The sequence below is a fragment of the Lupinus angustifolius genome, chromosome LG07, assembly GCF_001865875.1.
Source record: "Lupinus angustifolius cultivar Tanjil chromosome LG07, LupAngTanjil_v1.0, whole genome shotgun sequence".
Lineage (NCBI taxonomy): Eukaryota > Viridiplantae > Streptophyta > Magnoliopsida > Fabales > Fabaceae > Lupinus > Lupinus angustifolius.
The window spans coordinates 12,864,608-12,891,990 of record NC_032015.1 but is presented as its reverse complement, the minus strand read 5'-3'; the positions used below and the strand labels follow the sequence as shown (position 1 = coordinate 12,891,990).

Below are 27,383 nucleotides of genomic sequence, written 5' to 3'. Positions count from 1 at the left end.
TAACTTTATTGATATTAAATATGTATATATTACTCACAGATAGAAAAAGGCTAATTCGCTTGTCAGGTAGCCTATCACTTAGAAATGTAATAGGTCAACTCAGAATTTTTTAATAAGTACTTAGATGCTGGATATTTGTGGAACGGCAAGTGCACCGTATCGTATAAGTAATAAAATCCGGTAAAGTATCGGGATATCGTCCTCAGGGAGTAGAATAGATTTACACTAATTCCTACAAGAATGAATTGAGTATCTATTTACACAAATTTGTTTGATAAATTGATAATGATTTTGTAACAAGATTAAATTAAAATAAAAAACTAACTACGAATTTAAAAGAATTGGAATCGAAATTCATCATCTTGATACTGATTCTGATGCACATTTTCGGCAATTCATTTATATTTTACATCAATTCCTTGAGTGTAAAATCCTTAGATAATCACTCAATTACCAATTCCTTGGCTAATTGACTGATTAACTAGCATTAAAAACAATGTAAAAGCAATTCATACATCATTATCCATTCCTGAAATAATGGTGTATGAAGGAAGATAATCTAAATCAGGTGTCAAATTTAACTTTCCAATTAAACTTGAACCAAGAACAAGAATTCAATAACTAATTAAACTCATGCATTAAAAACGAGATAAACTTCCCAAAATTAAATAACAATTATGTTAGAATTGAATCTAGGAGTACAAGGTAAGAAGATTACATTTCAAATCCCAACAACGAAGAACTAGCCACTTATCCTTGCCATTATAACACTATCATGTGAAATACAAGAAATTCTGGATTCAAAGTCGTTTCCACGACTTCTCCCTTCCTCTCTAGTGTTCCTCTCTCTAAAATCGTGTGAAAAAGCTTGGAAAATGGTTGGATAACCCCTTCTGCTTTTTGTAACCACCTATATTTGTTTCAGACTTCTGATCTCTCGCTCGAGCTAGAGATTCTCGCTCGAGCGAGAGAGTAAATTTCAGCATTAAAAAATCTTCTCGCTTGAGCGAGAGAAGTTGCATTTCTACGCCTGAACACCTCGCCCGGGCGAGGGAGAAACAGTAAGTATGAGTTTTTTTTTTGCATTACCAGTGTTTTCTGGCGATTTTCCTCTGAATTATGGCTTGAGCGACCATTACCTCGCTTGGGCGAGGCTAGTACTGTTCAGAAACATATTCTTCTCTATTTTTTCTCTTTTTTTCATCATTTCTTAACCTGCAAACAATAACAATTACTTAGATTCCTAAACAATACAAGATTGCTAGATTATTGAGAATTGTATACAATTACATCATAAATCCACACAAAGTGTCCCAAAATTATACACATTAACATTTTGGCACTTAACATTAGACTAAGTATTTTTCAAAAAAGATTATTTAACTTTATAGGTTAGATTTTATGTCATCTAAAATATATTATGCATAATTGGTTACTTTACTTAATTATATTATATTTTAATATTTATATTATATTATTTAATATAAGTAAAATTATTATACATGAAATTATAATATACAAAAATATAATATAATCATTCGTATTTGAAAGACTCATTTGTAATGGTCTTAATGTCTTATAATATAATAAAATTTTAAGTAAACTTACAATTCAGATAAGCAAGTTGGACTTTTAAAGAGAACATACTTTAAGTCTTGAAAAAATTAATCAGATAAATAGCAACGTAATATGTTATACATGTTGAATATGTATAAAGCAATATCCCAGTGCCCCAGGTCAATGTCTCGTGCATTTTGCCTAAACAGCATTATTATCGAATATAGCAGCAGCATGCAATAATGAATATGGACATGTGTAATAAATCGTTATCCTATTTTTTTATCATTATTTTACATATCTTAAGGAAGATGGTTTGCAATATTAATCCCTTCAACTCCTTTCCTTTGAAGGTGTCTACTACTGAAATATAAGGAATTTTTATTTTATTTTTTTATACTAAAATTAAATTAAAATCATGGCAGTTAAATATAGTTTTTTCGACCTGTCACAATTCCCATTTTGTAGAGGGGATCCACATCCAATGGTAATAGAAATTAGACACAACTTTAGTTTGAGAGGGCACTTTTTTAATAAAAAACTAGTAGGATATTCGTGTACTTACATGGGTTGCTGTGATTTACTAGTGATTAGATTTTAAAGAAACATATTACAAACTTGTATAGTAAAAGAGACACAAGATTTTGTATTGATGTAGATTGGTTTAAATAAATGACATTTTTATGATAATTGTAATAGATGTAACCTTAGCTTATAAAGTGCTTGAAAACTAGTTTTTTTTTGTAGAAATGTTGGTAGGTTGCCTTTAACATGATAAAGTTGAAATATATGATACATTAGAGTGTGTAAAAAATATTAATAAAGTATACATTATAGTCATAATTGAATCTGAAATAAGTATAATATGTGTCATTAGAGATGGTAAAATAGGTCGCCTAACCCGTTTTGCCCATGCTCACAAAAACTTAAGCGTGAGCAGGTATGTCTGCATTGACTTAATGGACAAAATGGCATGTCATGCCGTTTTAAAACGGGCTAACGGGCATGCCGACGGCCCGCGGGCATTGATGAATAAGTTAAAAATTAAAAATTAACATAATAAAATAAAAAGAAGCTAAATAAAGTAGTTAAAGGAGAACAAAATTTAAAAAAAAAACTTTGATATTCTATACATAGTTAACTAAATCATATTACAATACAATTTTTTGAGACATTAAATCACACTACATCATAATCTATTGAAATTTTTATTCTTTTTTTCCTTCCATTATGCCTACAGGCCACCCGCATTGCCCATTACAAATGCCCGCGAGCTTCACGGGCCATGTAAAACAGGCAAACAAACAAATGTTACATGTCTTGCCCGCAAAAAATTGGGGGCTATGCAGCGCGACCCACTGACAATGCCCATTTTGTTATCTATACATGTCATATGTTTTGAAAAACTTCCTTATAAACAACATTTGTTATTGTCGTTAGGGCTTGACCATTCTTATTAATAGTACATTTGTTATCCCAAAAAGAATGACACTCCATGTATCATTGTTTGTGATTGGTCGAAAAAATGTTTTAAGTTAAAAATTTAATAATTAAATATTTTTCTCACCAATCATAAATAGTGGCACATGCAGTAGTACACTTTTTGGGACAGAAGATGTTCATTCATCCTATTCATGTATTAATATCTTCAATTCTTTCTTGCTTTGTACTCCTGAAATTGCCCTATATAATTGATTGTGACTAAAATCTGCTCTATGCAAGTAAAACTCAACATTTTCCAATGATTGATATTGAGATTTGTTAATTATCATAGCATATGAAATAATTATAGGAAATTGTCTCTTTATCATCTTAAAAGGTCATGGAGATTGGATGGAGAAATTGACATCCGAGAAATATATATGATATTTTCAATATTCTTCCTAGTCATAATCTTTGTTTCGAGTACATGATTTATCAATTTAGTAATAACCAATATTGTACCATTACATAATCATTCAAATTGGTCTAAATTTCTTACGAATATTTATTGGAGTGTCAACTTTTAAGTTGATTTTATGATTTGGAAAACTAGAAATTATAAGTGGGTTTAAAAACTCAGAAGTTAATATGTTGAATGCTCCACACTCGTTAGCATCTGACGTGTCAATAGAATCTGAGTTGAAGTATTCATATTTGTCACTTACAATTTTACATAAGGACATATATTAGTTTGAATTACAAAGATACTTGCATGAACATAAAAAGTAATTGAATATAATTATATTTTTGTACTTGAAATAAGGCTTAGAACAAATTCGTTGATTTGATTAACAATTTGAATACTTGATGTAAGTATTGCTCTTGATTGTAAAAACTCACAATTCTTGTAGTGATCTTGTATATTTGAGTAGATATTTTGAACTATGACATCAATTGAGTCATCAAAATTTAAAATCAAAAGTTCTACTAGAATATTATTTCAGCACAACCATCATTAGACTCAGATAATTTCTCACCCTATCTTTAATATCCAATATTAGAATTATGTGATTTCCATTGCATTAGAATTATTTTGTAAACGCTTGTTTTTTGTGAGAGTTAATATTGTACAATGGTGCCAAATATGTGATGCATTATTATTGCATGTACAATATCTGAACGACATCCTTCTGGAATCACTGGCAATATATAACGAAAATTCTCTCCAAAAACTACAACCTTACCTCAAAAAACAATTGAGTCATTCTTGCAGTACTTGTTATATCTTCAAGACTCTTATCAAGTGCTTGAAAATAATATTTATGTGTCATCAGAGCTCTATCTCATATAATTAACTTTGTTTGTTTCAATAATTTTGCAAGTTCAAACTCTAGGTGATTGTTACAAACAAAGTTGCTATGAGTTAGTACATGTATCTTAAATTGAGAAGTTGCTATGAGTTAGTACATCTATCTTAAATTGAGAGTTTGTTGTTCTACATCTTATTAACAACAAAGAAGTTAGACCACTGGAAGCTACAACTAAAACTATATGCTTCTGAGACTTTAATGCATATATAAAAGTTTGTCACATATGAGTCTTTTGAGTTCACCTGTAACCATATGAGAAGAACATCCATCCTTTATGGTGCTTAACAACTTCCATACTTGTGTGAAAGATATTTCTTTGCTCATATGTATTAGTTTATATAAAAATTTAGAATTAGAGGACTAGAAGTTATTTTGATCTTTGCTTTCATAAATGTTGTTGGGAGGGACAACCACGAACCCAAAAAAGATTAGTTTTTTATCAGAAAACATGAAGGTTACTCTTGGTACTACTAAAAAAACATTTACTATGTCAAAACGCCGAGAATAAGTGATAGTGAAATAAAAGCATATCTCTTGTCCCTAACAAATGTATAACTGTATATTATTCTTATTATTGATCAGAAAAATATTTAATTATTAAATATATAAATAAATATATTTTTTAATTAATTATAACAAGATTCACTTTTTTTTGACATAAAATATGCTATTGTGAGCGGAATGCACCTTCCTCCAAGTTTATTTAGCAAAACCAGATTGTGCTTACGAAGACTGATGTAACAGTGTATAGGCCCAGAGTTGAGGATTGGGTCATAACATACAGCCCAGCCTGTTAAGCTCAAACGTGGTAGTTGCTGGCTCTGATACGTATCCATCGTCTCTTCCACGCACCGCCTTTCACTGCTCACTGTTCACTGCTTCGCTCTCCTATTTAATTTCTCGCCAATTTCTCGTTCCGACGCTCACTGTCTCACCGGAGCCGCTATCAACCAATCATTTTCAGATCTGTTCAGGTTAGTCTGTGATATTTCTCATACTGTAAATATAGCAATCAAGTCTTTCAAGTTCGGGTCTAATTGAGAGTTAAACTGTAGTTTTAAATTGCTGTTAAAGTTACATTGTGTTTATTGTTGTTTCAAATAACTAAAAAAAAATACGACTCAGTACATGATGCTCTCACTTGTGGGGTCTAAAGAGGTAGATGTATGAAGCCTTACTCTTTTCCCGGAAAGGTTGTGTTATTTCAAATAATTGTGGGGAAAATTGTAAATGCACTACAATTGCGGATAACGGCAAGGATCAAACCTTGAGATCTTACACTATTGGATGAACTTCTATCGTGGTTATGATCCTTAATTAAAAAAATATGAGTTAAACAATAGATAAAGTGCATTCTGTATATCTATCTTTAAAATGTTTTGTTCTTATATATGTCAATTGGAATCATAACTGATGCTTCTTAGAGATTGGAAAGTTTAGTATTATCATTCAATATCTGCAATTGTACTGATCAATAATATGTTTGGTTTGGAAGTAGGGAATTATGGATTCATGTAATGAAAGGTTGAATGAGCTAATGTCAATTACTGTTCCTGGAATGTGTTTATCTCTTTAAATGTAAGCCTATGCAACACATTTTCTGTACATAAATAACCATAGTTACATGGTTCTGGTGCACGGTACCCCTTCTATGTGGGTCAAATATGGAACACATTTTCTGAACATAAATAACCATTCTTTTTACATTATTGTAACAAGACTTCTATTACACAGTACGCCAAATGAATCCAATATGTGGCACATAGGCTACTGCAGGCTATATGATAGAACCATGTAACTATGTAAATAACTACAATGCTAAAAGTATATGCAATCTTAAGCATACACTGATTTGAGGAAATATCTCCTGTTAGAAATCTGTCATATATGCTTGCTAAGACAAGATCATTTAAAAGTTACCCATTTTGGCTGTGGCTGGTGTATGTTAATGCTGATTGATTGGGCTGGGCCAGCCCTCTTTGACAACTCAAGTTTCACTCTACTATTTCTTGTCAATTTTCTCAGAGGATTTTCCAGCAAAATGTCATCACTAGGCACTTCCAAGGGGATTCTAGAGATTGCTAAGTTTGGAGTGTATGTGGCTGTCCCCATTGTTCTGATGTACACTTTTGCCAACAACACCAAAAACCTCCAGAAGTTTATGGGAAATGTAACATACTTCTCCCTTTCTATGCCTTTTTTTAATTTGTTTTAGTGTTCAGATTCTGTGCGTAGTCAAATGATTTAACTGTTTGACTTGGGGGTTCAATTGGTTTATCATTTAAGATTATAAACCTATTGGTTTATGTTTTACGTTTTGGATTTCCAGCTTTGTGCATAAATGGATGGTTATAATCTTTGCTAACGTCTATTATTAATTTGTCATGTAAACCAAAAATCTAGCAAATTTAACTCTCCGAGTTGTGGCAATGGAACAGGGGAACTAACTCCTTGTTATGGTCAGGTCCTGATATGCATTTAATGAAGGAATGACTTATTAGTCAAGTAGAACTGAGTAGGGTTTAGTTCTGGATGTGTGTGATGGTCAAAGTGATGTTGTGGTTCATGGTCCAAAAATAAACAAGGCTCTTTTCTTTAGTCAATGGACTACTGTAAAGCAATACCTTTGTTTGCATGCTCCTGGATAAGGCATTTTCTGATTGACACTTATTGTCAGCTTTTTAAAATGAGATTCAGTGTTGTCGATGTTGGATGGTGGTCCATAGCTTTTGCCTAAATTCTGCCATCATGGCGTTGTGGGCAAATAGAGTACATCATCATGGTGGTTGCAAGAAATAATTAGAAGATATAATTCATATAGTCTATAGAATTTTTTTTAATAATAGCATAAGCGATAAGCCACATAACAACATCATGATCATAGTGTAAGGCAACAAAGGTTCAATAAAATTCATCAAGTCTCATAAGGTCACTAGAAAATTAAAATTAATCATACTAAATTGTAAAATGAGCAACACTAATAAGGTCACATTTGAAGATGCCTGGCCTTGTCTATTTGAAGATGCCTGGCCTTGTCTATTTGAAGATGCTTGGCATTGGCTAGCCATTGTAAAGCAAAGCAGTTGCTGAAGAAAGAAGTTTCTGCCTCTGAGAGACGAAGTTGAAAGAAGTTGAAGCAGTCGCAAAGAAGAAAGAATGAGGTTCGAAGCATGAAGACGATGTAGAAATGAGTCTCGCCGACCAGATGAGAAACACGGCAGAGAGTGAGGAGATACACACTGTTTAATTTAGGGTTCACATTGTTTGGGTAAAACCCAAAGCTGCTGCTGCTCTTAAGAAAGCTGGAAACCCGAAAAACAAAAAAAAAATGTCTGCTGTTTCCATCATGTGCCCCTACCCCATACTGCATGGCAGTGCTAAAGCACCAAATGGCGGATGTTTTCATTTAATGGAATTTTTCAAAAGGCGGTTGTGTTCTTCACAGAACCGCTTTCTGCCATGGCCAGCACTCGACAACACTGCTGAGATTTCCCAGGTGTTGTTTCTTGGGATTCTATGGTCGTTCGGTGATTATAACTGAAGCAGGTTTTGGGATTTAATTGTTTGCCTCCCTCTTATCAGTTGTGAATGTTCACAATTTCGATGTTCAGGAATTGAGGACCTTGTATACTTTTTACTTAGTTTGTTCAATTTTTTTATAACCTTCTAAGATCATTGCTAAGCTAAGACAGATCTGATTGGATGTTTTTGTGAAGATGTCTTGGTCATTTATTTAAATATCCATTTTTTAAATTGGGTCTTTAGTCAGAGAGGAAACAGTCAGGTGTATGAATGGCCTAAATTCTGGATTTTGTCCTTGCTAGTTTATCATAACTACATAAACTGATAATGCCTATCTTAGGACTTCACCATAAATATCAGTGTTGATGATGCACTGATTTATTACAGTAGCCGTCTGTTGCAAGTTAAGAGTGAACCAGCTATAACAGGGATCGTTTTGGCTCTACTTCAAGAATGATTGAATATATAGATTCATATGTTCATTTAGCATTTTCACTTGTCAAATGTTTTATGGTACAAGTTATGGAAATACAAAAAAATGCAATTTTTTGGGAAGTGACGTGTCACATTAGTTTTTTCTTATGTGTGCACATGGACCATGTTATATGTTTAGGATTGCTAAACAAGCAAGTTTTTATTGGAAACCTAAAACTATCACATACCAAAATAATAAAAGCTTTGTTTCCCTATGAAAACTTGCTTATTTCGGAATCCTAAAGATGGGCACACATTAGGATATACCTTTACTATATTGGAAAGGAAAGTGATGTATCTGTATTTATTATAAAAATTTACCCCATTTTATTCTTTAACCAGTGCCTCTTCAGATTAGCAGCACCCTTTTCACTAATATTACCTGCGTTACTTGTGGTAACTAGTGGAAATTTTATTAGTTGATACTTTCTGTTATTATCTTTGCATGCTGACTTTGAATTCTAATGAGCATGAATCATATTCTTCTAAAATTGTTCCAATCTATGTCTATCTTGTAATGTATAAATAAACTATATTTGCTTCTTATCATGTTACAGAAATCATATGTTGAATATCCCCCAGAGGCACCAAGGCCACCACCACCAGAGGAACTTAGGGAGATAGCAAGGGAACTGGCTCGTAAAAGGAACAATCCTTGATTCTCTGTGGTTTTGTTGTGCTGTATTGGTTACATACCAGTATGACTATCTATTAAATATGTTATGTACTTGTGTGTGTAATGACCAATTATAAATTACTCTGAATAAGAAGAAATGTTTCTGGCTGATCCTAGTGTAGGTTTTGTTCATATTTTACTATGGGTGTTATTTATTTGCAAAGTTAAGGATATGCGGAAGTACCGCCTTTGGGGTAAGAATATTGCATCAGCACATAAAAGAAGAGGAGTGTAATATCTTGTTAATATAAAGAATTATATACACTCAATACATTATTTTTCATTTATTTGACTTACTTTTTTGAATGAAATATAAATGGTGCATTTCACAAATCTATGATAACAATTCTCACAATTTCACTGAGCACATTTCTCTAAAGCTTGGTTGATCTCCATTGATTCATGTAGGCACATTTAAAAGGAAGTTACTAGACAACAAGACATCTCGATAAATTCAGTACAAGTTCTCATACAGCATAATTATAACATTATTTACCATTAAGCTCTTAAGACAATGAAAAGCGAAAATGAAAAAAGACTAGCCACCAGCCACTAATAATTTGAGTTAATTTGAGTGGTTCATGGTATTGGGTCACCAGACTCGTTTATTTAAAAGTATGCTAAACATTTTTATTATACATAATGGTTTAGTATTTTTTTTGTGCATTTCATGGACTGAACCTAATAGAAGGACATTATTCGGTTTAGTTCATTTAACGTTGAAATTAAATATAAGAATCGAACCATCCATAAACTTTTGGTTCGGATTGACAGTTTGTTTTTTCAAATAGCATTTTTCCTAAGAAATTAATATACATACTCCAAAATTTAAAACATAATTTATATACATAATTAGATAAATAAGCTATATCTAGAAACTTGGCAAAAGACTAGTACACTAAACATTATGAAATAATATTAAAATGTTTAACATGACATTCTTATATGCTTAATTATCATAATAACATCATCTAGTTAGTAATATATCCTTACTTCTTAAATTGTATAAAATAAAATTGGTAGACAACTTATATAGCATCTTAAGTGCAGATTTCATGCTAATATAAAGAATTTGCTTGTATTTGTAGTTGAAACCTTTTTTTGGAGCAAAATCGTCCAGATTTCATGCTAATATAAAGGAACCTTTAATTATTAATATACTTGGTACACTATTAATTGTAAGGTATACTAATTATTAATATATTTGACTATTATGCTTCATAAAATGAGTGTATATCAATTCTAAGCATGCTAAACATTTTTATTCAAGTTTTCGAACATTAAAATTTCAAATCAAATAAGTAATTATCCATAAAGAGTAAAGAAGACTAACTTTTCTTGTGTTATAGGAAAAGAAATTATGTAAGATATTAAATTAATCATGTCTACCTCTTTAGAAAGTAAACTACCTTATAAACACATTTATTTTATAGTTGAAATTTTTTAACTTTCTACTAAAACAACTTACATAACTAAAGAGTCGCATATAATTATAATTGTGAGAATAAATTCAATTTTTATAACCAAAAGCAACGACAAATCTAATAGAAATAATAAAACTTTCATGTTTTCAAACTCCAAACCTAAAATATAATTTAACATATATTATTTTCTAGGGTTCAATTCCTGAATATTTAGGATTGTAACCGCTTAGACATTATTTTCCTATCTTTTTACAAGCCCAAACCTTTATCAACCAAACAAAAAGAAACAAATGAAAAAAGTAAAACTCGAGAACTCTTTCACAAATCTGAACTCTGATTCAAACAATTCCATTCACCATAATTTCTATCACACCAAACCACTTTTGTTCTCATTTTAGTCCTAAATTTCGATAATTTCCCCCCATCTCTACGTTCTCACAAATTCATCGATCTAAAAAAACTTAACCCTTGAATCGATCCAAAGCTTTATGCTTTTTTCATCCAAAATCGGATTACAGATACCCTTTTGGTTCCCAATTATTGGGTTAGTTTCCGAATTCACTAACTTGTTTGATTTCTGATTCTTCAGGTGACTTGGTTTTCTTGGTGAGAGAGGAATATGGGGGCAATGATATCTAGATTTTGGTTCATGTTGTTCTCTGCAAAGGAGTATAAGATCGTGGTTGTTGGGTTGGATAATGCTGGAAAGACCACCACTCTCTATAAATTGCATCTGGGTGAGGTTGTCACCACTAACCCCACTGTTGGTAGCAATGTGGAAGAGCTTGTCTATAAGAATATAAGATTCGAGGTCAGTTAATCACTTTATAGAAATGGCTTTTTTAGATTTGAAAATAATTTTTGTGTACTAGATGAAAATGTTGCGTTGGATGATTGAATATGCTAGACAATATAAGATTAGAAATGAATGCATTAGGGAGAAAGTTGGAGTAACTTTTATTGTAGAAAAGATGGTAGAACCGTGCCTTGTGGTTTGAAAATTTGTGAAGGAAATCAGCAGAAACCCCTGTAAGGAGAGTAGATCAAATAGAAACTAGTCCAATTTCTAAAGGAAGAGGGAGACAAAAAAAACTATCTGAGAAATGATAAAGAAAGACTCATAGTTCAATGCTTTGTCAATGAACATGATTTATGATAGAACATTATGGCATCATTCGATTCATGTAGTCAACCCCATTTAGTGGGATAAAGGCTTGGTTGTTGTTGTACTATTCCGTGTGCATTTGGATGTTGTTTGAGTATTTATAGTGTGTAGTTGCACGGGTTACCATATACAACACTGGTGTTCAAATAAAAAATGATATTTGGTCATGTTTTGTTGTTGTTGGAGACCTTGTTTAGACAATGTATGCTAATGAGAGTTTGAGTGAGTATTGAGGTATCTCGTGTATCGAGGGTGGGAATTTCGTGTGATATTGATTCTAGGTTTTCAAGTCATGAAGGATGTCATTTAACATGGGGACCTAAGAACCAGTAGTTTCTTATGTGCTCTCTTCATGACTTTTTTGGATTAAATACTCTTGTGACTTGTTATATGTTTGGATTTGCTTAATATTTCGGGAAAAGGTTGTATTTTTTAGATGCTCTGTAAAGCAGATTTTGATTATAAACTATTTTGAACTAGAATTAATCAAATCACACTTACTTTCAGTTTTTTTGCTGATGGGATGTCTAAATAAGAAAAGGCGGAGAAGTGGAAAACTTTTTCCATGCTTGCCAGTTCATGTTAAATTAAAGAGATGGGATGTGTGATAGACTTAATTGTTACTATGTAAAGTTTGTGCTATCATTTTATAGCTCATCTGTAAAACAATGGTTATGTTGTGTTTCCCCTCCTCCTCGTCCTACCTACACATTGCAGTAATATCTGTTTGTTGTTCCCTTAAAGATGAATACAAACTTAGGGATTATATTTTGAAGAAAAATTATGAACAAAGTGTCCTGAAAATTTCACATTCAATTTTGAAAGTTACCAAATTGAATCTTGATATGTAAAGATTCAACCTTGTTCACAAGTAGGAAAGGAAAAGAAAAGAGATGGTGGCCTGTTCATTTTTCTTGTTAGTTCACCAATCATGCTTGATGTTAAATGATATGATAGGATACTAGAGTACACTATGTCCAAGATATGGAAGGTGTACACTAGGAGAAAAAGAGTGGGGCCAAGAGAGGAGGGAAATGAGAGCAGTTAAGGAAAATGGGAGTTATTGTGGAGGAGAGGCTTTCTCTCTGGTTATGAGTGTAAAAACTCTGGAATTCCTATGTTATCGTAGAACATCAATGCTCATTTCTTTCTAAAATCTTCTATAATATAATTCTGAATTTTAGTGTTTCTATCATGATACTTCTAATTTATTTGCTAATACTCGGAAACCTTTTCGTTGAGGGTGACATCACTTTGGGTTTTTTCTGCACAGATGTGCAAAGTTGGTGTTAAAGATAAAAATGCACGTTCATTCATTTCCACAGTATCTATAGCTTACTTCAATCAGAATAGAAATGGTGAGAAAATAAATTTTTTTGTTTGATGACTTTGATCATTCAATTTCTCAGAGCTTATGTTCAAATGATTTTACTGTGTTCTCTAAAATCGTTAGAACGATGATGATGATGAGTGTTGATGTTGGGATGGAAAAGAATGTAATTTGTGTTTGTGCATATGGGAAAGATATATATGATTCACAAATTTGGGCCCAAGTTTTTTCTTCTAAAGTATTCGGATTGGACAATATACCTATTGAGGCTTAGAAGTTTCTAAGAGAGTAGATCATTAGTTGGCTCATAAAGTTGTTTAATGAGTTTATGAGGTTTTAGATGTCAAGCGAGTAGAGAAGAAGTATTTTAATTCCTATCTATAATAACAAGAGAGATATACAAAATTGTGTTATAGGGGTATTAAACTCGTTAGCCATAGCGCCATACTATGAAGTTATGAGAGAAAATAATTGAGCAAAGGTTGAGACTAGAGACGAATGTTACTGAAAACCAATTTTATTTTATGATGGGGAGGTAGACCAAAGAGTTTACATTCTTGTTACGACGATTGATAGAGAGATGCCAAAAGACCGAAATGAATTACACATGATCTTCAATGATTTGGAGAAAATAAGGTGTCTAAAGAAGTATTGTGGAAAGCTCTAGAGAAGAAAGGAGTTCAAATAACCTTCATTTGAGAAAAAACAAGGATATGTATGATGAGGTAAGACTGGTGTGAGAACACGAGACGAGGTCTCAAAAGATTTCTCTATTGCCTTAGGACTGCACCGAGGATCAACATTGAGCCTCTGCCTATTTATATTGGTCTTGAATGTGCTTATTGAGCATTCCAAGAACCAGTGTTACAATTCATACTTTTGTTGATGATATTGTCCTAGTTGGAGACTAAAGAAATGAATCAAATGAGAAGTTAGAAATGTGAAGACAAACCTTTAGCAAAAGGCATACATACTCTACTGTAGAAGTAAAAATTAGAGATTACACCATACTAGAAGTTACTAGATTTAAGTATCGTTGGGTCAATCATACAACACATTATGGAATTTGAGAAAGATGTAAACCACATGATGCAAGAGGGTGCATGAAGCAAAATATATGATAGAAAACCACAATATGGAATTAGAGGTAAATGTTGCCATTGACAAAATATATGAGAGAGTATTATGACGCTGTTCGATACATGTAGCCAAATCCACCTAGTAAGACTAAGACTTGGTTGTTGTATATGAAGCAAAAACTATGTGGCAGTGATCTGCTTGTGTTATTCTTGCCATATTTGATTGGAAAGGAACACCAGAATCTTAGATATTTCCCTTCCAACACTAGTCTCCATTTAGGATAATAAAGCCACACTTGAATCCCATATTTCCAATCCCATATTTTCAATGTTCTGTCCATGATCTTTTTTAAGTGGCTTTTCATGGTCAAAATTGCAAAGGGTCTTTGCCCAAGGGTCTGAGGGAAGTTATATACCAAAAGGCAGCTCCTCCACTAGTAAATAATGGTCCTGGGAAATTTTGATCAGCTTTCAAATTTAAACTTTATTTTTGCAGAAAGCAGAAGGATCATTGTTTATGTAGTTTTGTTTTCTAGTTGATATCATGTTACATTTTGTTTCTACTTATCTTTATGTTTCAAAGAGGGCATGCATTTTAACAACCCTTGTATTCTTACCTTTTTTCCTACACCATCAGCTATACTTTATATTTGTTTCTTTCTCTTTCTAACTTTCATATCCTACCATCAATCACTTCTTCCTATTCTCTTTCTACCTTTCATCCACACACCCTTTACACCTCATGGTGAGGGGATGGATATGGTTTTCATAACAATATGCACATATGTTTTTAAAGCACATTTGGTGTGGAATATACTGAATGCTAGACTTCATTGCAAGCTGAGGTGTTGATTCTTCAATCTTACTCATTTCAGGTATGGGACCTTGGCGGACAAGAAAGACTCCGGACATCTTGGGCGACATATTACCGAGGAACTCATGCTGTGATTGCGGTCATAGACAGCAGTGATAGAGCAAGGATCTCTATTATGAAGGATGAACTTTTCAGGTTGCTAGGACATGATGATTTGCAACATCTTCTATAATATAATTCTGAATTTTAGTGTTTCTATCATGATACTTCTAATTTATTTGCTAATACTCGGAAACCTTTTCGTTGAGGGTGACATCACTTTGGGTTTTTTCTGCACAGATGTGCAAAGTTGGTGTTAAAGATAAAAATGCACGTTCATTCATTTCCACAGTATCTATAGCTTACTTCAATCAGAATAGAAATGGTGAGAAAATAAATTTTTTTGTTTGATGACTTTGATCATTCAATTTCTCAGAGCTTATGTTCAAATGATTTTACTGTGTTCTCTAAAATCGTTAGAACGATGATGATGATGAGTGTTGATGTTGGGATGGAAAAGAATGTAATTTGTGTTTGTGCATATGGGAAAGATATATATGATTCACAAATTTGGGCCCAAGTTTTTTCTTCTAAAGTATTCGGATTGGACAATATACCTATTGAGGCTTAGAAGTTTCTAAGAGAGTAGATCATTAGTTGGCTCATAAAGTTGTTTAATGAGTTTATGAGGTTTTAGATGTCAAGCGAGTAGAGAAGAAGTATTTTAATTCCTATCTATAATAACAAGAGAGATATACAAAATTGTGTTATAGGGGTATTAAACTCGTTAGCCATAGCGCCATACTATGAAGTTATGAGAGAAAATAATTGAGCAAAGGTTGAGACTAGAGACGAATGTTACTGAAAACCAATTTTATTTTATGATGGGGAGGTAGACCAAAGAGTTTACATTCTTGTTACGACGATTGATAGAGAGATGCCAAAAGACCGAAATGAATTACACATGATCTTCAATGATTTGGAGAAAATAAGGTGTCTAAAGAAGTATTGTGGAAAGCTCTAGAGAAGAAAGGAGTTCAAATAACCTTCATTTGAGAAAAAACAAGGATATGTATGATGAGGTAAGACTGGTGTGAGAACACGAGACGAGGTCTCAAAAGATTTCTCTATTGCCTTAGGACTGCACCGAGGATCAACATTGAGCCTCTGCCTATTTATATTGGTCTTGAATGTGCTTATTGAGCATTCCAAGAACCAGTGTTACAATTCATACTTTTGTTGATGATATTGTCCTAGTTGGAGACTAAAGAAATGAATCAAATGAGAAGTTAGAAATGTGAAGACAAACCTTTAGCAAAAGGCATACATACTCTACTGTAGAAGTAAAAATTAGAGATTACACCATACTAGAAGTTACTAGATTTAAGTATCGTTGGGTCAATCATACAACACATTATGGAATTTGAGAAAGATGTAAACCACATGATGCAAGAGGGTGCATGAAGCAAAATATATGATAGAAAACCACAATATGGAATTAGAGGTAAATGTTGCCATTGACAAAATATATGAGAGAGTATTATGACGCTGTTCGATACATGTAGCCAAATCCACCTAGTAAGACTAAGACTTGGTTGTTGTATATGAAGCAAAAACTATGTGGCAGTGATCTGCTTGTGTTATTCTTGCCATATTTGATTGGAAAGGAACACCAGAATCTTAGATATTTCCCTTCCAACACTAGTCTCCATTTAGGATAATAAAGCCACACTTGAATCCCATATTTCCAATCCCATATTTTCAATGTTCTGTCCATGATCTTTTTTAAGTGGCTTTTCATGGTCAAAATTGCAAAGGGTCTTTGCCCAAGGGTCTGAGGGAAGTTATATACCAAAAGGCAGCTCCTCCACTAGTAAATAATGGTCCTGGGAAATTTTGATCAGCTTTCAAATTTAAACTTTATTTTTGCAGAAAGCAGAAGGATCATTGTTTATGTAGTTTTGTTTTCTAGTTGATATCATGTTACATTTTGTTTCTACTTATCTTTATGTTTCAAAGAGGGCATGCATTTTAACAACCCTTGTATTCTTACCTTTTTTCCTACACCATCAGCTATACTTTATATTTGTTTCTTTCTCTTTCTAACTTTCATATCCTACCATCAATCACTTCTTCCTATTCTCTTTCTACCTTTCATCCACACACCCTTTACACCTCATGGTGAGGGGATGGATATGGTTTTCATAACAATATGCACATATGTTTTTAAAGCACATTTGGTGTGGAATATACTGAATGCTAGACTTCATTGCAAGCTGAGGTGTTGATTCTTCAATCTTACTCATTTCAGGTATGGGACCTTGGCGGACAAGAAAGACTCCGGACATCTTGGGCGACATATTACCGAGGAACTCATGCTGTGATTGCGGTCATAGACAGCAGTGATAGAGCAAGGATCTCTATTATGAAGGATGAACTTTTCAGGTTGCTAGGACATGATGATTTGCAACATTCTGTCATTCTTGTCTTTGCTAATAAGCAAGATATCAAGGATGCAATGACTCCTGCTGAGATCACTGATGCACTGTCTCTTCACAGCATCAAGAATCATGATTGGCATATACAAGCTTGCTGCGCCGTCTCGGGAGAAGGGTTGTATGACGGTCTTGGGTGGATTGCATCACGAGTTTCTGGAAAAGCATCAACATGATGTTGGGGTTGCTTGAAACAGGGAATGGGATTCATTTTCAATATATTGAGTTTAAGTGATGATTGACAAATATATGTGTATCATCACATCAAATTATGAAGGGAAAAAAAAGCAATTTCATGTTTGATTTGATATGTTTGGTAAACTTGATTAAATTATGAAAGTTACTTTATTTTTTTGGAAAAAACAAAAAGAGTAAAGGATGTATATACTCATGGCGTAAGAGTTTTTATATTATTAAGCATTATGTATCATTCATATTAAAATATCATTGACTTTAAATATAAGTAAATAGTGAATGATAGATGGATTATGTATAAATTTTTACATTTACAATGTATAAATATTATACTTAACTGAGTATAAGAAGCTATGTTGGGGTCTTAGCAGAATAAACATGCAATCATATACTAGCAAGCAAGAAATTATTTCCAAAAATTGTAAATGTATTTTAAAAAAATTGTTACGTTGTTTTTAAATTAATCATATTTTTTCACTTAACCCAACAAAACCAACTATCAAGATCTATATGATTTTCCTATCTTTTCCTACTGTAATTTACCATATAAATGTTTAATCAATTATACATATAGTCAATCCATTATTAAAATAATTAATAATTTATTTTTCAGTTAATCTAAACACTCAAAGCTACTCTATCTTTTGCTGGTAAAATCTATGAAGGGTCAACTAAAGCTATTCTTAATGTGACAAGGGATGGAGCAAGGGCAAGAGAAAATGAAACTCTAAAAACTGAAAATGATACAAATATTGAACATTGCTCAATTAAGCAGTTCCTGAAACATTAAAGCTTTGTATTCTCTATAATTATCATCTGCACAAGGAAGCACTCCATGAAAAAACTTGGCAATAACAACATTGTTTCAAAATTCTAACAAACTTTCTGGGCCAATATTGGTAAGAGAAAAGAAAAAGTAAAACATGGACAATGTGTTGTTTGAAGCCTATGTCAACATCCATTAATGATTGCAAATCAGCAATGATCATCAGAGGATCCAGCAACTGCAGCCTTTAGAATCTTTGGGACCCTCAAACCATCTATCCCACAAAGGATTTAAAGGGCCATTTGTTCTGTCAGCAGAAACATGTAACTTATGTTAAAAAGAGATAAGAAATTGAAAATTATATGTGACTGCAACAAAAGATAAAGATTTTACATTGGGAGTAATGGATCAGGTCTTGTTTCCACATTAGTTAGGATTCTGTTAAAGCAAGGACCATATGGAAATTAAAAGTTAGAGTAATATTGATGAGAGATTATAGATTTTGTTTTTAGAGATTTTGTTTTTAAGCTTACTCTTTGCACAATACAGATGCTCCCTCCATCTTTTCAAGATTTTCCAGCTCCTCCTGCATTCATTTATAGTAAAGATTAAAGCACTTTATGTACACAAACAAGTCCAATCAAATCTCAGTAATTGAAAAAAGAGGCTAAGAACCACAATCAGTATCACCACGAGAAGCTCATTACTGCTGCATATAAGAGTATCATATGCAGTATAAAAAGGACTTTAGTCGAACACAATAATGAAAAATATAAACACAAATTTCGTGAACTAACGTTTCATCTGGCCCTATTTACTCCCCTTAAAGCTCTTTAGGCACATATGTCCTGAACAGTACACAAAAGCCAGTTCCTCATGGTATTTAGAAACTTGTATGCGCTGCAAAGCGATTTTGTTCCGAGGACATTAATCTAATTTCCCTATAAACTTAACAAATGGGAAAAGATCAAAACTATAATGCTAGCAGGTATACAATATAGTAAAGGAAGAAGTTTTCATTCTGAGAAGGAAGACATCCTCATTAAACAAAGTATTCTGACGCATGTCCAAAAAAAATTCAAATCCTCCAACCCCCTTCAAAGTGAAATAAAAAGTCAGCCACCTGCATGATCTACAACGGTATTGGAGGCCGCTGGATCTGCCCTGTTGGGTTCAGTTCTACCAGCATCGACCCAATCAGCGCAACTTTCAATGAAGGAATGGTTCACCGACCCATATATAAATAGGGGCCTTTACCCCCCTCAACCCAACCCTATCATTTTTCTCATATACTTTCCTAAACTATACTGATTTAAGGCCGACAAATTAATGATTGCTTCTAACCACAACAGACTAAATTGCCTATGTGATGGATATGGAATCATACAACCATGTACTTATCAATTTCTAAACATGTAAATGAAGCCAGAAAAGACAGTGGTTTTAGAAAGTGTGCAGCTAAAAATTTGAAGTGGCATCCTGAACCTGAAGTATCTCCGAACCATTGTTCGAAAATTATGTCAATTGCCAAATATAATTGCATAGATGGGATGTCAATCCCTCTACAAGTCTAACAAAGAAACACTACTAAAAAGCTCATGGGCATGGCGCCGAAGAGACGCCAAAAGAATAACAATATCCCAATCATAGTCTACATACCGTCAATAAGCAAAGCATACAAGCCAAGAAAAGGGACTCGATAGTGTCGGGACATATTATGGAGTTCATCTTCCTTAATGGTTGTCAAAAAGGTTTTAAAATGCGGAGAGCATCACATGATGTGGCCAAATCTCATTTGCGGCAGTTACAACAATCACTCCAAGCTGTGATTGTGGGGTCACAACCGTAATTTAAAATCCTGGATTTGAGGCTAGAAAGGGAAAAGCCTTGACGAATTACGTAAAGACTGCAAGTTAACAGAGCCCCACACTTAACAAAATTCAAGGAAATACAGAAGCCGACATTCAGGCCCAAGAAATTGGAAATCCTTCTAATTGTTTATATTCACTTTCCATATGCTAGAGAAAGGCACCCTAATGTCCCCTAGAGAGATTTGGTCTATGAATCCATGTTCAATTTATGATTGCCTACTTAACTATTTCCATAACATCACTTCATTTTATAGTTTAAATTATTTTGCTTTCGAGCATAAAAAACACAATGGTGAAATAACCATGGATTCAAATCAACAAAAATAAAATGGACAGACTTTTTACTTGAAATCGGAGACCTAAAAAAGCAAACACGGCTGAACCTCTTTCACTATGGTCTTTGATTACTGAATTGCAGATAAAAAAATTTGATTACTGAATTGAGCTTCTACTAGTAAAAGGAGAGGTAAAATAAACTATCTTTAGTCATCACAACAGATCTGTGCCTCTTAATGCTATAAAAGACTTTCTGGCATTTTCTTACAAAAACAAAACTGAAGTTGTCCAAACCACAAGATCCAACTGTAATAAGAAAGGACAAAAAAAGAGAAAAAACAAACACAGGTTTCGTTACATCAACTAAACTAAGAAACTCCTAATACTGCAATGAGAAATAGACAATAGACCGAGATCGACTCATTTGCGTATTGTAGTCAAAGAAACATCGAGTTTCCAAAGTGAGGACTCGTTATTTCCTCACATAAAAAGTGTGTATCTTTTCCAAAGATAAAAATGCCAGTTGTTCAGTAAACATAATTGATAATCCAAACATTATTAACTTAGTTGTGGAAAAAATTCAGGTAAGAAAACATTGTGATTACCAGAAATTTTTCAAGGACAAAAAAAGAAATAACTAGAAAGCATGCATTTAATTAAACAACACCCTTTAACATTCAGGAGGTAAATCCGTACAAGGAGGTTCAGGACCACAATAATATGCAATTATCATCACAAATTGTCTTTTCTTACCAAATGCCATAAACTAAAATCATAAACCCATATGACAGAAAAACACACAGAAAATTATCTGAATTATTAACTTCTTTCAACACAGGCAACAAAATATTTTTCACAAATAGTAATTGTTTCTCTAAATAACACAACCAGCAATGAAGAAAATTCCAAAAAAAAAATCCATATTATCATTTGTCCTTTTAAAAACAGAATAGGAAAAGCAATACAAACCAAGATAAAAATCAAAACACATAATTTATACCCAAATAAAAAAAAAGCAAATCAACACACATAAGAAAACAAAGACATGAAAAAAAAAAGAACAACACCCCATTTTCACACCAATGAAGAACACTCCAAAAATTAATGAAGTTACCACTAAGTACCTCAAAAAATTTAGCTTCTTGCTCCACCCGTTTCAGTTCAGCTTGTATCCTATGCTTTCCTCTGCCATCAGCAGAAGACAAAGACTGAACCTGGTTCACTGATTCGTACTCACCAGATTGCATATTTTCAGCACACAATTGAACAAAAAACAACAACAAAGAGTATGAAAAAGATGAGATTAACAGAAAAGATCCATTTTTGAAGAGATATTGAGGGACCCAATGAAGTGTAGGATATGAAAGTAGAGAGAACTGGATCTATTGTTGTAGTATAAGAAGAGACAAAGAAGAAAGAGAGAAGAAGTGATAGAAGAAGTTTGAGTAATGGGTTTTTGTGTGTTTTTTTAACTATTGGGAATGGAATATGGTGAAAAAAGGAAACTTTGTTGTCGTTAATGGGGTCGTGTCATGTTGGAAGAAAGCTGGTTTTCTTTTTTGCACTCTCTGTCATTTTTTATTATTAGTTTCAAATACATGTCCCAACATTGTGCAATTGTTTTTTATAGTCTATCATCAATATCAATATAGTATTAAAAAACTCTTATTATTTAGTGTCACTATATAAAATTATAAATAATAAATTGATAATATTTTGTTTTTGTCTTGCTTTCTTTTCTCTCACTTTCTGGAGAACATTTTCTACATCACACTTTGTACCACTGTATTTGTCAAATTTTGAGATTTGACAGAAATAAAATTTATAATAATGTATTAAATATTTAAAAACTTAATAATTGATATATTTATTTTTTAGTTCCCATATTTGGCCTTCTCTTCTTCTAAGAAACTTTTTGTCCTCCCACTTACAGTTAGAAGAGCACTTCACTTTTGGTGAAAATTTCTCTCTTTTTTTCTTCAATCATCAATCTCTCTCATTTTCATTTGGTCAAGATATTATTTATTCTCATAGTACTCTTAATTAATCCTTATCAATGTATTTTAACATTATTTATCATGTGTTTAACATAATACCCCAACATACATTAATTAATATTATCGTGGCTTGATTAAAATTAAAATATTTCAAGTGATGTATATTGAGGAAGAAATTAAAGTTGAACATAATGATAATGAAATTATTGAATATTCTTCATATATGATTTCCATTTATTCAAAAATTTCACAAGAAGTCATTTCTAAGATAGGAATGGAGTTCTTCTTAGAAGATTTTGCTTATGACTTTTACGAAGGATATACTAGAATGACTGATTTTGGAACTAGATTAATCAAATCTTACAAAGACGGAGGAGATTATTCTAGATAGAATATTTTGTTGTTTCTCCCTCACTAGGAAAAAGATAAAAAGTATGTTTATACTTTGTTGATTCCTTATACATTATTTCTACGTTTCTACTATGATTCCCATAGTAGTGCATGTGTATATCATGTTTTGGAGGGGGGAAAAGTCTCATCACATTATGCACATATTTTATAATGTGATGTTTACATATAGGTGATTATCAATCAAAATTAATTTGCTCATGAATCTTCCAAAATAATATCATATACATAATAACATATGATTTTGCTCCAAGTTAAATAAAAGAGATGTATATAAGGAATTAAACTATTGAAATAAAAATATTTATTATGTAATAGTAAAACTACTAAACCATAAAAACTCCAAACTTGAAATATTAGACACAATTTTATTATTTTAGATTTTTAGTTGCTTTTTTATATTGAAGAGAAATGTGTTCTCCCGCAAAAGAAAAGAATTAATTTGCATTGAACATGAACTACATCCCTTGCCATAAGAGAAAAGAATAAATTCTACCAAAATAGAACTCACAACTTAATCCCAAGCCATCACCAACCCTCATTGGAGAGACGCAATTCCTAAAAAGCTATATGCTCTTAAGCAAAATTGTACTTGGATTCTTATTGATTCACCTCATGATAAGAAACCCATTGAATGAAGGTGAGTTTTTAAAATTAAATATAAGGTCGACTATAGTGCAGAGAGGTATAAGGCTAAATTGGTAGTAAAAGAATATACTCAAATTGGAGGAGTTTATTATATGGAACATTTCTCTCTAGTTGCTAAAATAAGCACTATGACGTTGCTCTTAGCCTTAGCCTCAATATATCATTTGCATCTTAAACAATTGGATATCAATAATGTATTTCTTCTTGGTGACTTAATAGAACAAATTTACATGGTTTTGCCCTTGGTTTGCAAATTGCTTCAACAAATCAAATCTGTAAGTTGCAAAAATCACTATATGGACTTAAGCAAGCTAACAGACAATGGTTTGCTAAGCTATCTGCTTTCCTAATCAAACATGGTTATGAGAAATCCAAACATGATCTTTCCTTATTCATCAAACATATTTTTCAAGGTTCTATAGTTGTAGTCATTGTCTATGTTGATGACATTATCCTCACTAACAATCATATTAAGGACCTTAATCATCTTAAGCATATCCTTGATGATACCTTCACAATAAGAGACCTTGGTGATCTAAGATATTTTCTTGGATTAGAAATTGCAAGACATAAGTCAGTTCTTTCAATTAATCAAAGAAAATATGCTTTAAAGATCATTTTATATGCAAGATTGCTTGGTTGTAAGCCATCTAATAGATCTATGCTTAATGGTACATACTTATACAAAGATTCCAACATGCCTTATCCTAATGCTCCCGCCTATAGAAAACTCATAGGTTAATATATCTTACTAATACAAGGCTAGACATAGCCTTTGTAGCTTGTTAGGTCCCACGGGGCTCTGCCACTCACCTAGGGGGGGTTGAATAGGTGATATGGTACACAATTATTATCGCTCGATAAATACAGAAATTATATAAATTAACATACTGTTTAATTGATTAAAGATAAACTTAATCGATTAAATCACTTGTTGTTAATCGATTATCTAAACCACTTAATCGATTAACTGGTTCAATTACAACGTAAACAAAATTCTTTCGGCCATCCAAGATTACCAAGATTCAACCAAACTTATATGCAATTATACAGACAATTAAGAACATTAAATGCACTATACAAAATATGCAAGTATCAGAGAATTATATGCATGTCAAGTTTTTTTTTTTTAAACAAAGGTGCTAACCCACACCCAAGATTTCATTAGAAAGAAAAGGATTACAAACGAACGCCAAAAGCTTACAAATTGCGAAACCTATAATTAGGAAGCAAATTCCTATTTCTATGAAAATCATCATACAAGAAATTCGGCATACTATTCCACCAAGAATCAGTCTTAGAAGTAACTCCATACGTGGCAAACTTATTAGCACAAGAATTCCCTTGCCTGAAAATGTGAGTTATGGCATAAAGTGCATGGAAGTTATGGCAGTGTTGCACTTGTTCATGAGATTACTTAGACGCCAAGGAACCAATTTGGAACCATTGAAAATGTCCACCACCACCTTAGAATCACACTCCAACCAAATAGACCTCCAACCTTTCTCATGGGCTATTATGACAGCCATTATAGCTGCAAGTAACTCAGCATAGATTGAATTTTGAATATTGAAATAGGAAGCATAGCAACCCATGAACTCCCCATCATTGTTTCTGAAAATCCCCCCCCCCAGCATGACCATGACAACCATGAGCAGCACCATCCGAGTTAGCTTTCACCCATCCAAGAGAAGGAGTCTTCCAAATTACCTCTAGGATATTAGGAGCCTTGCTAAAATTGCCTCTTATACCAAAAGCTTTAAGTAACTGGAACTCTGTTATAGAGTTTTTAGTATGCAGGGTGCATTTTTTCCATGGCTTGAGGGAGGGAAATGTCCAAATCATTAAATCTAGCTTGGTTTCGGCAGTACCAAATTGTAGCTATGGCATTGATAATGCAAGCTATCATAACTGTCTTTGTCAAAGGACTAAAGAAATCCGAGATGATGAGAAGATTGGCAATAGAGCAAGAGTCCAGGCTACACCTAGTTTGATGTTGGAGCCCTGTCCAGATTGCCCTAGCAAACCTACACCTGAAGAAGAAATGCTCTGAGGACTCCTCATTTTCCTTGCAGAGGGAACAAATTGATCCCAGAGCTAAGCCTCTAGCTTTTAAATGCTCATCAGTGGGCATTTTATCATTGTACAATCTCCAAGTGACAAAAGCTTTTGAGGGAGGAATTGTGGGGGACCAAATGTTCTTACACCAATTTTGCTGAGAAGTCTGCGGTTTGATGAAGATGTAAGCCTTTTTCATGGTGAGAATTCCATCAGTAGCATTAATCCAAGCCAGTTTATCTGGTTGATTATGAGAGAATGACAAACTTGTTATAGAGTTGCAAACCCGAGGGTGGAACCTAGCAATCCAAGGAGGAATAATCCAGGAAGACTCATGAATAAAATCTGCCACTGTAGCCATAAGAGAAGAAGATATATGAGCAGGGATATTTAAGTAATCCACCAGAGAATGGCCAATCCAATTATCCATCCAGAAGTTGATTGCCTTACTATTCCCTACTAACCAAATAGAATTATCCTGCACCATCTTCCAGAACTTCTTGATTCCAACCCAAACAGAGGATTTGATGTATGAAATATAAGGCCTAGACCCCTTGCAAAATCTATTCCTGAAGAACTCTGCCCAAACCTCCTTAGAAGCCCTCATCTCCCAAGCCAATTTTAGGATAGCAGCCTGATTCATTTCTTTGAGAGATCTAATACCCAAACCTCCATCTTTAACAGAAGTGCAAACCTTATTCCAGGCAACAATTACCATTTTTTTAACTATTGGATCACCAGACCAAATAAAGTTTCTGATGGTAGCATCCAACTTCCTAAGCAAATTGGCAGGCCAGAGGTAAACATGAAAACTATACCCCAGCATGCTCAGAATGATGGACTTGACTATTTCCACCCTGCCCATTATAGACAGGATAGATCCTTTCCATTTGCTCAACTTGTTACCAATTCTATCAGCTATGGACTGTAAATGAATTGCTTTAGGCTTACCTTTGAACAGGGGGACTCCCAAATATGTGAAAGGGAGTTGACCAGCATCAAAACCCAACCAATTTTTTATGTTGCTAAGCTTCCTATCTGAAGCTTGGGAAGAGTAGAACTTGCATTTGTTTAGGCTAAGGCACTGACCAGAAACATTTGCATAATCAATGAAAAGAGCCTTTAGAGCCATCAACTGCTTTTTGATACCCTTGCAGAAAATCAAGATGTCATCTGCATAGAGGACATGAGTTGGAGTGTTGATTCTAGGACCAGATATTGAACTAATTATGCCCTGCTCATACAGCTTAGAGGTTCCCCTGCTTAGAACATCCTCAGCCAGGAAGAACAGTAAAGGTGATAGAGGATCCCCTTGTCTAACCCCTCTCTTGCAACTAAAGAAACCCACAGCCTGACCATTGACAGAGATAGATAACTTAGCAGAGTTTAGGATAACCCTTATCCAGTTGATGAAAGTAGTATGAAAGCCAAATGCCCCCAGAGTGTAATCAAGTAATGCGGAAATGTAAAAAGATAAGGGAAGAAGAAGGTGAGAAAATCAAGTTACAAATTATTGAGAATACTTAGAAAATCTTTCTAAAAGATATGAAAGTTTGAGCTCTAGATTTTCTCAATAATTTGTAACTTGAATTACTCACCCTTTTCTTTCCCTTATCTTTTTACATTTACGCATTACTTGATTTACTTAACTTGACATGCATATAATTCTCTGATACTTGCACATTTTATATAGTACATTTACTGTTCTTAATTGTTTGTATAATTACATATAAGTTTAGTTGAATCTTGGTAATCTTGGATGACCGAAAGAATTCTGTTTACGTTGTAATTGAACTA

The 27,383-nt window shown here is 33.2% G+C and overlaps 3 protein-coding genes across 4 annotated transcripts; 2 read left to right on the top strand and 1 right to left on the bottom strand.

Annotated features, from left to right (window-relative positions):
* On the top strand, positions 5,134–9,164 carry LOC109352392. Its single transcript, XM_019594364.1, has 3 exons — positions 5,134–5,323; positions 6,377–6,519; positions 8,903–9,164. The coding sequence occupies exons 2-3, from the start codon at positions 6,391–6,393 to the stop codon at positions 9,002–9,004; spliced, it is 231 nt and encodes a 76-aa protein (XP_019449909.1). The 5' UTR covers positions 5,134–5,323; positions 6,377–6,390; the 3' UTR covers positions 9,005–9,164.
* LOC109352390 (ADP-ribosylation factor-like protein 5) lies at positions 10,673–17,720 on the top strand. Of its 2 annotated transcripts, XM_019594362.1 has the most exons (4): positions 10,673–10,927; positions 11,033–11,256; positions 14,895–15,039; positions 17,329–17,720. In XM_019594362.1, the coding sequence occupies exons 2-4, from the start codon at positions 11,065–11,067 to the stop codon at positions 17,541–17,543; spliced, it is 552 nt and encodes a 183-aa protein (XP_019449907.1). In that variant the 5' UTR covers positions 10,673–10,927; positions 11,033–11,064; the 3' UTR covers positions 17,544–17,720. The 2 variants fall into 2 exon arrangements, with proteins under 2 accessions (XP_019449907.1, XP_019449908.1); XM_019594363.1 differs by lacking the exon at positions 14,895–15,039 and having other exon boundaries at positions 10,673–11,256; positions 17,184–17,720.
* On the bottom strand, positions 18,322–22,063 carry LOC109352410 (guanine nucleotide-binding protein subunit gamma 2-like). Its single transcript, XM_019594392.1, has 4 exons — positions 21,600–22,063; positions 18,862–18,914; positions 18,722–18,766; positions 18,322–18,635 (listed from the first exon to the last, which is right to left on the bottom strand). The coding sequence occupies exons 1-4, from the start codon at positions 21,720–21,722 to the stop codon at positions 18,551–18,553; spliced, it is 306 nt and encodes a 101-aa protein (XP_019449937.1). The 5' UTR covers positions 21,723–22,063; the 3' UTR covers positions 18,322–18,550.